This window comes from Puntigrus tetrazona, chromosome 6 (assembly GCF_018831695.1).
Source record: "Puntigrus tetrazona isolate hp1 chromosome 6, ASM1883169v1, whole genome shotgun sequence".
In the NCBI taxonomy this organism is placed as follows: domain Eukaryota; kingdom Metazoa; phylum Chordata; class Actinopteri; order Cypriniformes; family Cyprinidae; genus Puntigrus; species Puntigrus tetrazona.
In genome coordinates, this window is record NC_056704.1 from 22965809 (window position 1) to 22979955 (window position 14147).

The following is a 14147-nucleotide window of genomic DNA, read 5'->3' on the forward strand; positions in this document are numbered from 1 at the left end:
CTTACGCCAGTGATGATCGGTTCCCGAGCGAATGACTCTTACGAGCCGGTTCTTTTTAGCGAATCAAAAACATGTAGAATACCCGAGCTAATGGTTTTCTTCAGCCGGTTCGTTTTCAGCTAATCTGTAAAAAGTATGACCTAAAGTAGTTGATTGAATGATTGAATGATTCAGCAACGTAGCGCAACCAATGTTGTCCGACTCGGTTCTTTTTAGCGAATCCAAAACATACACGTTACACTCTTTAAAAAAAACGACATTTGAAATAAATGTGTTGTATTAGTCCTGTTGGCGTATGGAATTATATCATTAGACGGACAATAAACTGTTAAGGGCCATTATATTTTGAAATAATAAGCCACTAAATGAATCTGAAGTGCTAAATGAAACGGTAAGGGACCTGAGTCGTTTAGAAAGAGTCACAAATAATTAAATTCCTTACAAATCCCCAGGCCGGATAAGTCGCTGTCCACTAGCGTGGTGCTGAATCGCTGCTGTCTTGACGGGCATTTTTTAAACGCCCGTCAGTCTCTAAACGCTCCCAAAAGATAACAAAACAGTTGAATCCAAATATATTGGAACGCACGCGACGCACCTGTGATCCACTAAAAGGAACTTGCTGTCTAATCGTCAACATCCAGCGGGCTACCCAATATCCCTGTTGTTGCACAGTAGATTAAAAGACTCCTTCAACTATTCATTGGATTTCCGTACCTTGCAACTAAAGAGTTAAGCGTAACGTCGGCTGGAGCCCGACCGTACAGCTGCAGCAACAACAACATGCAAAACAGGAGGAAAACACGATGACATGATACACGTTTCGGTTTAGCCACCGCGAAGCTAATTAAAATAGATTTTTTATGAGCATCGCACCTTTTTATTTGGATGCAATGTTATTAATTGCATCGGGCGGTCATCTCTGACATCAATGCAGCTGCGCTTATGATGCGATTTCATTGATCTTCTCGTACACTTGAAGGAAAAAAGTGAAGCTAAACACGCAGAGCGGATAATGTAGTGCAGGGCATGTGTGCTATTATTAATGCAATTAAATATAATATGAACGCTGAAGGAGTGGCATCCTCCAGTATTGATCCTGCCTCATGCATTGAAAAAAAAAAAACATCTTCAGACGTATTAACGCCACGAAACAACATCACAAGCCTCAGTTCAGCTGTAGTTATTTGCATGGCACGCGTAAATGCAAATAAGCATTATTTTGAAAAAAGCTTAAAGCCCATCTGCACACCATGTCACACTTTTCCCATTATTATAAATTTACAATACGATCAATAATAGCACACGGCAAAAACGTACAAACAACTAATAAATCTACACAAAAAAAACACCCACCTTAATTTGTGAAGACCCATTGCTGACAGCGGTGTGTAATTAAACATTTAATAAAGGAAAACGCAAGAACGCCACCGTTTAAATAAAGCCAGCAGACAGCAGCTCGCTCTTCGTCTCCAGACGTACACATAGCGCTCCGCTTTTTGTTTATGGAAAAAGATCAACAAGTCTTGGGGTGAATCCACACTGTTTTCGTTCACTGATGTCTAACGTCTCTTGCGTGAAGGCGACAGCTGCTTTCCTTGCAGATGGCTGGCTCTCCGTAGTCTCACCGCCCAATGGCAGAGAGACGGCGCGTTTAACCCTTGCCACCCGGCACCAAGAGGCTCTTGGAGCAGCTCCTTCTGTGTCGTTACGAGTAACCTGTGTGAAAATGGCGCCTGAAGAGCGGGCAATATAGAAAAATAGCCCCTCGTTTCATATGCGTTAGGCAACGCATCCGCTCAAAGCAACCTCTGAGTCAGTTCAGCCATAGCTGCAGCTTCTTGAATATATGACTTTCATTTAATATTTTACCACGGTGGAAGCACAGATGCTCACAATCTTCGGCCTCCACTCTCCTGTTATCACATTTCGGAGCCCTTGTATTACATTTCAGCTTTCAGATTATTTATCCTAATTATTTTAGGGGGAAAATTTAAACCTTTCTGATGTGTTGAGACTGACTTTTGTCTTTTAAAATGCTAGTCATGTAGTGTGGAAACTACAAATTCCTTCTCTATGTGTGTGTGTCTCAGAATAAATGCAACCCCTTCCAGGGATTCACATTAGAAACCTTAAATCAGCAAAAATAAAAATAATAATAATAATAAAACAAACAAAAAAAGAATAAAAAATAAATTAATAAATTTTGATGCATTATCCAAAAAAAAAAAAAAAAAAAAAAAATATATATATATATATATATATATATATATATATATATCACACACACACACACACATATATATATATATATATATATATATATATATATATATATATATATATATATAATTTTATTGCAGATAATGAATCAACTTTTTAATTTCTCAGGAAACAGGTGTTTAGGAAAGTGACATGGTGGTGCTTGTTGCATTTTAGTGTTTTGGGAGAAAAAAAAATCTAAAGTGCCTTTTACCCTGGGGTAACCCCTGTGCCTCTGACCTAGTCAAAACACTACAGACAGATCGAAGCTTTAACTATGTTGTATAACAAAGCAGGCATGCATGTTTCCAAAATGTGTTATCTACTATAGTAGCACTTTTACTTTTGTTTCACATCAGTTTGACCCTGACAAACTAAAATACTAAAGAAAAAATACAATAAACCAAGTGCGTTTTTCATAGGATTAAAAACATGTTGAACTGCATTAGAATCAGGACGTTTTTTGACGCCTTGGATGCAAAAAAGAAAGGATAATAAAACCAAATGACATCAGGTCGAATGAAAAATGACTAAAACCAGAGTTAAAAAAAATACAATATTTATTATTGCAATAAGTATTCAAGACACTGGTAAAAAAAAAAGAAAAAAGCTATTGTTATCTGTACAGTTTTAATTAGATTTGGCATATTAAGATCTCATTCTGTAGCGTATATCTAGATCGCCAGCTGGTTGGAGAATGCCAAAGCCATATCGGCTGGGGTCTACCAATGGCAACTTTGCATTCTTGTCGCACAGTTCCAGATCAAATCGAGTCAAGATTGTGAATACAAGCCTAAAAGGATTAGAAAAAGATAAATTCCAAATGTCATTATAGTTTCTAACAGACACAAGCATACAAATGGTATTGAACAAAATCAAATTGAAGCATAACACAAGGTCTAAAGATGCAGTCACATTAGCGGAATTTTGGAAATAATTTCACAGACAAGAAGATTCTTTGATTGTTTTGGGAGGAATGTAAATGAGGCTGTGAAAATAGTGTGTACTTTTCTTTAAAACCCCAGTTTTTCAGCTCACGAAACATCTTTTTGGAAAAAACACTTTTCGTAGACAAAAACTCCATGCAACACTATTGAACATGATCTAGGACTTTTATACAGTGTACTGTAAAGACTGCAAGTTTATGCCTCGTTTTAATAAATGTTAAATTTAATACAGCATGTAACCTGATTAAGGCCCTGCTAACAATAGTGTATTTTCATTTTTTAGAAACAATCTCTATTTACACTACACAACCTAAAACCCATGTCCGTCATGTGACCATTCATGCAGGTTCAGGTATGAATATGTGTGCTTGAAGTGTTTCCAAAAACTAGTGTAAACGAAAACGTATGGGGTTAAGGTTTTTCACCTTCTTGTGAAACCAATATCATAGATCCCTCCTGAAATGATTGGATTTTGCATTGGTAAATGTGACTGCACCTTATATGGTTAATTCAATTATACTCACTCTTTAATCGCACTAATTGCAAATTGGCGTCCTGGACACAGGTGGTCTTTGGTCCCCCAAGGCACAGATGGATACTTCACCCTCACTCCTTCCTTAAAGAAGTCTTTCTTCTCTGTCCCATCTGCGTTGAGGAAGCGGTCAAACTGGAACATCTGTGAGAAAACGAGCAGAGTTAGCATTTTTATTATTGTGTCTATAATAAACACATTGTATTGATAATTGTAATAATTGATGAAACACCGTAAAGCAAGAAACCGCGCTCTTGTGATATGTTCGTGACACGCGTCCAGTGTTTGCTTGCGAAAACGACATCTTGCTGTGCTTTTAATCAATGCACTATTAATCAGTGTGCATGACATGGAAGCTTGGATCAGATCTTTAGTTCACAGTGCCAATACACAGCACTATGGTATGCAACGTCAGCATTTTGGCCTGCAAAGCACCGTGTATAGTGCGAGCATCTGTTTCTCACAGATAGTATGAGCAGCAGCAGTGTCTATAAACTGTGACCCCCTTCCCCCTGTTTGTCTTTGTGCCAGTGACAGCACTTGAATAGCTAATCCCAGATATCTCACTAGATTAGCCGTTGAACCTCTGCAGAATGTAATCCAAGCTTGATCATAATGGCGGACGCCAATAAAGTTCAAGCTAAGGCGGTTTAGGCTGTATCAATAAGCGATGTGTGTCAATAAAGCAATGTAATAAGCAATGCATTCTTTGCAAAAAAAAAAAAAAAAAAAAAAAAAAAATGTAGCATTGCATAGCTAATAAAAGATTTCCGTCTTATAACTATCTTTCAGATTCGAAATGATAAATATAAATAATTAAAACAATAAATAAAAATATATTGCAAAAACTATGTGGTTGCTAAAGTGTAAAAAAATAAATGTGTCTAAATATTTTTTATTCTCTGATTGCTGAGGTGTTACAATTATTTGAATTGACATATATTGTCTATCATTGTATAACATTTTCATAACATTGTCTTTATTATATTCTAGATGTTGCCTGCTACCTTAAATGTAAGTCTACAGAATATTTTTGGGCCGTTATATAACGCAGTGTAAGTGCTCGAGTCTATTTCAATTGCACCTATTTTTGACAAAGTGAAAATCAATACACATTTCAAATTTATCTAAAATCTGCCCAGATTCTTCAAGTAATGAAATGATTTCTGCTCCGAGTGAATCTCATCTCCCTTGCTTGGTTGAGTTTAGGATGGAAGTGGAATCTGAAAGTGCACCTCTGGCTGTTGGTGGATCTGTGGGTCCATTTGAGGGCTGATGAAGGGGAAAACGCACAGCCGATCGCCCCGTCGGAGCTGGTATTCTTGCCCATTGCTTAAACAAATCTTCTTGTCTTGCTTCACTTCTCTAGTGATGAGAGAGGCCGCAGTTAGACGCAGAGTCTCATGAAGAACGCTATCTGTAAAAACAGATTTAATTTAGTTAAAAATGTTTTTCATTTCAGTTTTAGTAATTAGTTGGAACTGGTTTTGTAATTGCCCTTTTAAAATATGTAAGGTATACTATATATGTGTATATATGTGTATTATGCATGACCTACCGAACACTGGAGTGTTTGTCTGTTTCTTTTCCAGACGGAGGTGCTTTCCACCTTGGATTTCCTCTTTCACAGCCCTTAGAGCTTCAGGGTGGGTGAGTAAGTAGCCCAGTAGCCAGAATGCAGTGGGGCCCGCGTTTCCCTGAGGACATAAACAATCCTTAAATTACCGTCAAACAAACCACTAAAGAGGCTGACACTTGTACTCTTTAAATCTAGAATGAACTTTTTAATTGCCTGCGAAACAAATGTGAGCGACCAGACACACACTGATATGTCAGACGATTTATGACATTGCATATAAATATACAGCAGGGCCTAACCTACAGCATATTGATTCCCTTTAAGCGGATCTATATCAATATTGCTGTCAGTGCGTGTAAGGCAGAGTAGTTAAACCTGTCATACCACAATCTCTGTGGGTTCGGGGGGACTCCTCACTGACAGACAAGGCCAATGAGGGGTGAAGACTCTCAGACAGACCGTTAGGTGAATCTGTCAATAAACCTGCCGATATCATGACAAAGCTAAAGAATCGCCATGTGCTCATATTTTTGAAATTGCAATCATGTGTTGGTTTTATAAGAGTATTAGATGCTGTGTGACAACACATTATGCATTTGATTTAGCTGAAGATTGGAGATTATGCAAAAAGTTCTTTAAAAAAAACTGTTAGCCTAACAAAAATACAGTGAAATCAGTAATATTATGAAATATTTAAATGTAAAGTAATCATAAAAGCTTTGAACTTCTCTTAATATATATATATATGAAAGGTCATTTTACATTTTCGTGAAAATATGAGTGGTTTTAGTACATTATTAGGGTGTTCTGGGAGACTTCTTACTGGCTGAAGTCTTTGTAATATTCTTAATATAAAAATCTTAAATCTGATTTCTTGTAAATTTATTCAGTGCTTAATAAGCTTAATACGTATGGTTAGTGGCTTGTTCAAATCTCTGATCCTAAAAGTGAGCAATATTAGCAAGAATCAATAATTATGCTGTGAAGCTGTTTCTCTGTAGTTACACTGCTCTCATGTGGTTAATGCAGAGAATTGCTGCCTGGTGCCTTGGAGAAAAAGAAAGTCATAGACACCCACGATAGCTTCGGGGTGAGTATGCCAAAATTAAAATTTTTGGGAAGAACTATTCTTTTGATTGTGCTCATTATATTTATTTAGTTAATTTCTATATGATTGTGTTAACAAGCTTGAATATACATGCAATCATTCTGTCAAACGCGCTGTACATACTAGGGACGCATCAACACTGCTTTACATAATTCCCTTCAGTTACAAAGGATTCATTTAGTAGGTGCTGTTTGGCCTCAGGCTATGGCGTCTCAGGTGTGCTTTGGGCAGCTTGTCAGGTTGTGTGTTCTTGTTCTGTGAAACCCCAATGAAATCACACACTCGTACATTCCAGAGGTGACGTGCTCTTTTGTTTACAATAAGATCAGGAGTGCAAAACAGCCTATCCCTATGGCAACCTCTAGGTATTACTGTGTCACCACTATGTAATTTTGAGTGATTAAGCATGCTATCAGACAAAAGGAATTGTTTACTCTAATGTTCATGATGATGAACTACTACCCAATAATTCATATTGTTCAAACCCTATATTATATTTCTGTTTTCACAGTGAAATACAAAAGGAGATCTTCCATACAATGAAAATAAATGGTCATTACAGCCAAGCTCAAAAAAATAAAGTATCTATATTAGTCTTAGTCTTTTAAGCTATAAAATGTATTGTCTATATTGGGGCCTGGTAGTATGAATTATTTTAAGTTGTAATATTTTACAATATTACTGTTCTGAGCATAAAATATTTCTTTTTTTATAAGCACCTTACCAGCTTGAACTTCTGAATGATGCAACAGAATGTCTTAAACATTTTTTTCCACAATGCATTACATTTTTTCTTTGCAAGTATGTGTTGTGAAAGGATGACTAAGTGATAGAGGCAGAGGGAAACCCACCTGTGTAACCCATAGCTGTAGCAGCATGGCTCTCCTCTGAGTCTCAGCATCGACTCCTTCTTCCTGCAGTTGCTGTACATAGTTCCCCAACCACGATTGGTGTTCTGGCTTTCTATCTAAACGTGACGGAGTCAGCCATTTCCACAGCTTTTCTCGTGCTGAACTTGCAATTTTTTTTTCCTCTAATGAATGTGCATGTAAAAAAACCAAAAAACAAAGGTTAGTTATATAAATCATGTCTAATGAAATGTACATTTTTCAATGAAATCAATGATAAAGGAAAAAAGAACGTCTGTTTTTCATACGTAATTAATTTCCAATGAAACAACACTACCTTTGTTTTCAGTAGTCCGAGCCAGTTTAGGTAAAAACTTGTCAAACTGGCGAAACTCCTCATAAATTTCAGCTAGTGCCGCGCTGTTGTTTTTCTCTGCGCCAAACACAGTAAGATAGCCGGTCCTGCAGAGAAGAAGAAAGACGGTGATAGATATGAGGATATACAAGCTTTGATAGTTTTCCCCAAAATCAGGTTTTTCCAGACTGTTGAAATCTGTAGTAAAACATTTAAGCCTGAACTGTCGCAAAATACCAAGTTTTACTGCATGACCTTAGGGCATTCATGAGATAACCAAGCTGCACCTTGTAGAGGCATGACAACAGGTTTTTCTGTACAATAGTGAGTAATAATTACTGTGCCAGCTTTTGGGTGGGACAGTATCTGCTTGTTGATGGGTACAGAGTGAATGCCAAATAAAGCATTAAGCCTACATACTAGAGCAGTGCATAAATTAACCAGATGACAGGGTTTGCGTTGCATAACAGTTATTAGGTCTATGCATTAAGTAGTTGCTCCAATAACAAACAGGTTTAAGGAAGTTCACCATGAAATTATTAATTTTTAAATTAATTACATTTTAGTTTTGAGAATTAAATTTAAATTTGAGAATTAGTGCTCTGCTTCCAGCCAGACTTCAGAGGGTTACTAGTATGTTGATTTTAGAGATTGGCATACTTAAAGAGCAAGCTGTAGCAGAAATGGAAGAGTCCATCTTTTTTCCACTCAGATACTTTCAGGCCCATTACTGAAGGGGTCAGAAGGTGCTTGAGGTTGTTCTGCATTGAGCTGCAGAGTTGGGTCAAAGCGGACCCCTGAAAATGCCTAGTGGAACACACACAAACACAAATATACGGTTCAAATGAACTGATATTTCAGCTTTGATGTTATCTTAAGATCTATTCAGCGTCAGAAAACCACTTTAAAAACGGAAAGCAAGTTGTCAAGATGAAAGTGGTTCAGGCAGAGACATTTTTAGAAACCTACATTTCTGCTCTTTTCTTCTCGGATTCAGGGTTGTGATTGGGCAAATTGAGGCTGAAGATTCTCTTCATTAGGATCTGAGCATAGCCCGTTTGGTCAAGCGAGACCACGTCGCATAGGACAGCATCGTAGCAATTTGAGTCCAGAAGAACCGTGACGTATTTACCAGCGGCAAGGACCTGGTTCACATTAGATATGTGCGATTAGTGCTGAAAACAAGTTAAAGGAAGCTGCCACAGGAAATATAATGTGAGAACAAGATTGTTATCTAAACTCTCATATACATTTGCAATTTCTAGATAAAGTTTTATTTTAGAAAAAAAAAAACAGCCAACTAATGGTAGTTTCAATTGCCTCCAATGATCTCTACAGTCAACTTAGCTCACTATGTTTTAGAGAAATGCAAGTAATTTCCCAAGTAATTTCCTCAGAACCCTTGAATAATTGCAGTTTCATCTTTGAATACATCGTCGCCATTACTGAAAATGTGCAAAACACATTCCTTTTCATCCTAATAAATGTGTTGATTACTCATTTATTATATTTGCAAAAAAAAAAAAAAATCTAGTTTGAACATTACAGCTTGCAATTAATATTCTGCAAACCTATGTTCATTTCCATAGGATTATAAGTAAGTCAAAGCACTAATGTTGGCAATCGCAAATGCGGATGTTGCAGCAAGAACAAAGCCATAAGTAATCCTTGTAAAAAAACAATATAAGTATAAATAAAAAGATTTGGATCATTTGGAGTTTAGTTAAATAGTGACAAATACAAATATTTTATATAGCCTCTCTCCTTAGTATATACTACATACAGTATGTTCTCTGTATATTAGTCTGTTCTGACCTATGCTGCCAGACTATAATATTTGTATTTTTAACTATTTAAGCAAAAGCCCAAATCCCTTAATTTTCTAAAACTTGTTTACCTGTCACCAAAAATTTTTTTTTCTACAAATTTCACTTAAAATAACAATTTCTCAACTATCTATTAACAAAACAAAGTGCGCATTATTACAGGCCGAATTAATGCTAGTGTTATTTTCCTCAACCAATACGTGACCTAACACGAACTCACGGTAAAAATGTCGCCGTGCTTCCGTTTCATTCGCGTCAGGAATTTAGCAGCATCTTTGCCGAACTCAAACGCGTGACCGAGCCAGGGAACCATTCCTTTATCGAGAGGAGGCTCATTTCTCCGTCTGCAAAAATAAAAACACGGGTTTAATCCGCAGTTTAAGTTTAAGTGCGGTCTGTCAGGTCTGACTGGTCCGGACTCACCTCGTGCGTCTCGCGAGCAGCAGCACAACAGCGAGTCCCAGCAGAAGAAGCGCCGTCCACATCATGTCGACTGTGTATGTGTGTGTGTGCGTGTGTGATCTCCTGCCCTGCTTTCCACAAGTTAAATACTCGACTGACACACTAACACACGTCACATCTCATTACGAAATTCACAAGAGCACTGAAAGTGGTGGGCGTTGTAAATGCCTGCATATGACTTAATCCAACAGTGACATCTTTTAGCAGTTTCTGCCTTTGCCTGGTTATGGAAACAACGTGACGGTTATTATGATTAGTTATAAGTCACATCAAAACCTACTTTTAGTGAAACTAATACGATGTGCGCGATTATGCAATGACTTGTCCGCGTTTTAAATGGTTTCTGAAATGAATTAGAGGCGCAGTGTTGTTCATCTACCACAAACCTCTTTTTCATCTACCACTTTTTGGCGCCATTACATTTTACAGTATTAAAGGCCGTTGCTGGTATATGTAAGTCTAATCTCTGTAATATGTTTTGAAGAATACTGGTAGTCATAAATTGACGCATTGACTAGTATTTTTTTCACATACTGTGGAAATGTCTACCATCAACTTTTTGGTTGCGAACTTCTTAAACTTCTGATTTCAGTTTGCGAACGTCTAATTATTTGAAAATACGTACAATCTAAAAACTCACTTAAACAATACGATATAAAATGACCAAATGCTGGATATAAATAGCTTTGTCTCAAATGTCTAAAATGCAGAAGTGTCAAAATATCTCCATGAATCATCAGAAAATCTAATGTCAAACAAAAGACAGCACCCCCACATACAAAGCACTTCCCTTATTTAGGTTTTGTTTTCACTCTTGACAGACATTGTTGGCGTATGTTTGGTATATGTTACTTCTGCTAATAGTGTGAGACTGCTCAGAGACCTACTGAACTAAGTAAACTTGTGAGATCCGTTAACGTGAATCACGTTAGGTGTATCTTTTATTGCTCAGCCATTTTCAGAGATTAAAGGGTGTGTTTGATTTCTTCATGTTATATCTGCTTTTCTGAAGTTTACATCATTGTGGATGTTTGCTATGTGAGCTGGAACATTTGACCTATTCAACCTGATCTGTGGCTTTTAAATGTAAGAAGGCAGCTGGTATAGACAATTTTTCTTCATGTGTATATAGATTTATTAATAATGATGATATTACAAATGTATTATAAATATTAATCAAACTATAAATATAAGTAGAAATTTAGAGTGTAGATTAAAATGACAGTTTAAAATCCGAGGCATATACAGTCTTGTCAATTCCTGACTGTGTATATGTCACACCTACATCTTGGCAAAAGAGGCTGAATTCTATGCCAAGAGTATTTGTAGCAAAGCTTATTGTGAGGGAAATCAAAAGCTTTTACATAAGAAGCATGCCTATTCATTTCAGTTAAGAGCTGTAACAAGACTATTGCATAAAACAGTCCATAAGATGGCGACTGAGTCACACTGGTCCTGAGCTTCTCGTATAGCCTGCTCTAATGTTCTGCTATGTCAGTTCTCACAATTTCACGAATCATAAATAGCCGATTTAATTGCAGTTATGCTGGTGAGAAGGATTTGCTTCTGTACAACTGAAGAAAAAAAAAGGGGTTTGTGGTTTGTAATTTGAGAGTTTGTTTTGGAGGAATTCCATTAGTTAGTCACGTAACAGGAAAAAAGAATGAACTCTGTGGTCATACTTCAATAGCTATTATCTACGTTTAAAAGGGCACTGAAGAATATAACACCAAAGGGTCATTTCACTTGCCATATTAAATATTTGACATCCAAAGCCCTGAAAGCAAAAGCAGACAGTACAACAAAATAAATAAATCCTTAAATTTTGATTATGTCTAATAAAACCGGCTGCACCGTTATATATTCATTCCCGCATGCTCATATTATGGAACTCTTAATGGAATATTGCTCACTATTTCATAATTAATTCCCATCTTGCCTGCCAGACGAATCTGATAAGATTTGTAACTTGGCTTGCGAACCTAAAAATGATCGGGCCACCCATGCAACACTGGACTGCAATGTTATCTAGTTCCAGCAGTTCAAAGGTCACTCAAACTAATGAGGCATTATGCACAGGACTGCACTAATCTATATGACAGAGGCGTCGTTTGACTGCTGTGATCTCTGTGAAGGGAAAAAATAATAATGATAATAATTTCCCAATGAATAAGCAGAAGAAAGCTAAATCTTGGCACCACTTACGATATTCACTGCTTAGTGTCTAAATCTATAATGTCTCTATTTTCCTGGCTTCAAAAAAGAATGTGGCCACACTTTTTTTTTTGACCACGCTTAAAATATATGAATGTATTTGAATAAACGGAAGAATATCGTAGCCCAAGTTAAAAAGTTTTGACAGAATAATTCAAGGAAAGAGGCGGTGCGGTGTGTTTGAATAGACTGTTGGATGAAAGTTCGCAATGGCGTTCAGCGGTTGTTATTTAGAGAAAAAGTGTTTGAGCAGACATTTTCTATAAAATGTGGTCATAACTCATTTATATAACTCATTTATATTTGTCACAATGGCAACATTCAAAGATAAGGCATTTAGATCCAAGAGACAGATGGATAAATATATTACTTTTTCCCTCTGATGAACAGTACATCACTGATTAACACAGTAAATCATCTGGTATTGTCTATAGTTAAATTGTTCAGTTGTTCAGTTTTATCCAATTAAGCACACTTTTTAAAATGTACATTAGCATGTATAATCTCTTCTTTCTTTCAATATCTGTAAGGACAATACACTGAGACACTGGCGGGGAGCACATAATCACCGCTTAACAGAAATCCTGTTGATGTCTCTGTTCTGCAGTTGACTTCTTATTATGGTTGTGTCCTCACTTTAAGTCTCGTCCAGTTCTTTTCTACATTGCATTTACAGCTATTTTGGAAGATATGCATGCTTTTTTTTTATCCCAAAGAACATAAAACGGTCTAAAAATCTAGTAATGTAGTCATAGTTAATGGTTCGATAAAAATGAAAATTTGCTGAAAATGCACTCACCCTCTGGTAATTCAAGATGTAGATGAGTTTATTTCTTTATTATATTCATTAGATCGCATGCTCACCAGTGCATCTTCCACAACAGGGCTGTCAAACTCTTTCTGAAAGGGACATAGTTAGATTCAACCCTAATTAAACAATCTAGTTAATCAAGTCATTTAGGCTTATTTGAAAGCTACATGCTATATATACTGGAGCAGGGTTATGAAAAAGAAGTTTAAGTGCGCTATTAATACGTCTTTTAAACTAAAAATAGGAAAGTATACTTTTAGTCTTTTTATGTACTTCTCAGAAATGGGCTTTATGTACTTCGCAGAAAGTTTTGTTAAATGACATTTAAATATATGAAGTATACATAGGAAAACGTCTAAACATACGATCATCTGACATAAAACAGCATCAGAACTCTGTAATGTTATGGAATAAAAATTATGGCCATAATGACCGTCAAGTTTTGGGGTGTTGAACGACTCCATCTACATTTTTTTTTTAGCTTTTTGTTTAAAAATGTTATGTATTTTTTATTAAATGTAGCTAAATTCAAGTGTTTAAAAGCAAATTAGAATTAGAATATTATTTAGAAGATGCCCTGTTATTTATTTTGATGTTTTGTATGTTCAGATATTCATATAACTAAATTTATAACTTTATTAATACCTAAATAGGCACATAATAGTATACTTAATAGTATACTTAAAGTATGATGTAAAGTTCACAGAAAACGTACAAGTATATTTGCCATATAAAACTATTAAACTAGTAGTTTACTGAGACTATACTTCAAAGTGTACTAAAAATGAGTAAAGTATCAGTATGCCTAGAAGTTAACTTTTAGTATAGCTGCAGTACAAGCTAAAAAAACATTGATGTGAACTAGCTGTGTATTCAGAGTTTATTACTGTTATACTTCAAGTATGCTTAAAAGTACACTTTTATAGTTGAGTTTTAAACAGCTGGTAAAATCGTCACAATAATCCACAGTCCATCTGTTAACATTTTGTGAAAATCTGCATGTTTGTAAACAGATTCATCATTAAGACCAATCAAACACCACCAAGCAGTTCTAAATAAATATGTTTGATTGAGTTTAATGTGAAAGCACAACAGGGGATGGACTTTTTCACTGGAGGAAGCATTATTATGGATTCGTTTCTCACAAACGCACAGCTTCTCATTTCCTGTCAGAGCAAAGGCTGAGGTCATAGTTGATTTTCCCGT

The 14147-nt window shown here is 36.2% G+C and overlaps 2 protein-coding genes across 3 annotated transcripts in view; both read right to left on the reverse strand.

Moving 5' to 3' along the window:
• kcnb1 (potassium voltage-gated channel, Shab-related subfamily, member 1) overlaps positions 1-1648 on the reverse strand; it is a 28005-nt gene extending 26357 nt beyond the window's left edge. For both annotated transcript variants that reach the window (XM_043241034.1, XM_043241033.1), the window contains exon 1: positions 1354-1648. The gene's annotated coding sequence lies outside the window, so the exon portion shown is untranslated. The remainder of the gene's footprint in view (positions 1-1353) is intronic.
• Positions 1649-2336: 688 nt separating this feature from the next.
• Positions 2337-10035, reverse strand: ptgis (prostaglandin I2 (prostacyclin) synthase). Its single transcript, XM_043241009.1, has 10 exons — positions 9878-10035; positions 9675-9798; positions 8598-8773; positions 8289-8435; positions 7611-7735; positions 7277-7458; positions 5297-5435; positions 4974-5155; positions 3731-3882; positions 2337-3052 (listed from the first exon to the last, which is right to left on the reverse strand). The coding sequence occupies exons 1-10, from the start codon at positions 9940-9942 to the stop codon at positions 2908-2910; spliced, it is 1437 nt and encodes a 478-aa protein (XP_043096944.1). The 5' UTR covers positions 9943-10035; the 3' UTR covers positions 2337-2907.
• Positions 10036-14147: the final 4112 nt, after the last annotated feature.

Bases quoted from the DNA above. Each gene is read 5' to 3' on its own strand.
- ptgis (XM_043241009.1), bottom strand. From the start codon at position 9,942: ATGATGTGGACGGCGCTTCTTCTGCTGGGACTCGCTGTTGTGCTGCTG. The intron at 8,436-8,597 runs GTAGGTTTCTAA...GTGTTCCACTAG, and splicing joins GAGAAGAAAAGAGCAGAAAT to GCATTTTCAGGGGTCCGCTT. The intron at 3,053-3,730 runs GTGAGTATAATT...TAATCCTTTTAG, and splicing joins GCAATTAGTGCGATTAAAGA to GCTTGTATTCACAATCTTGA.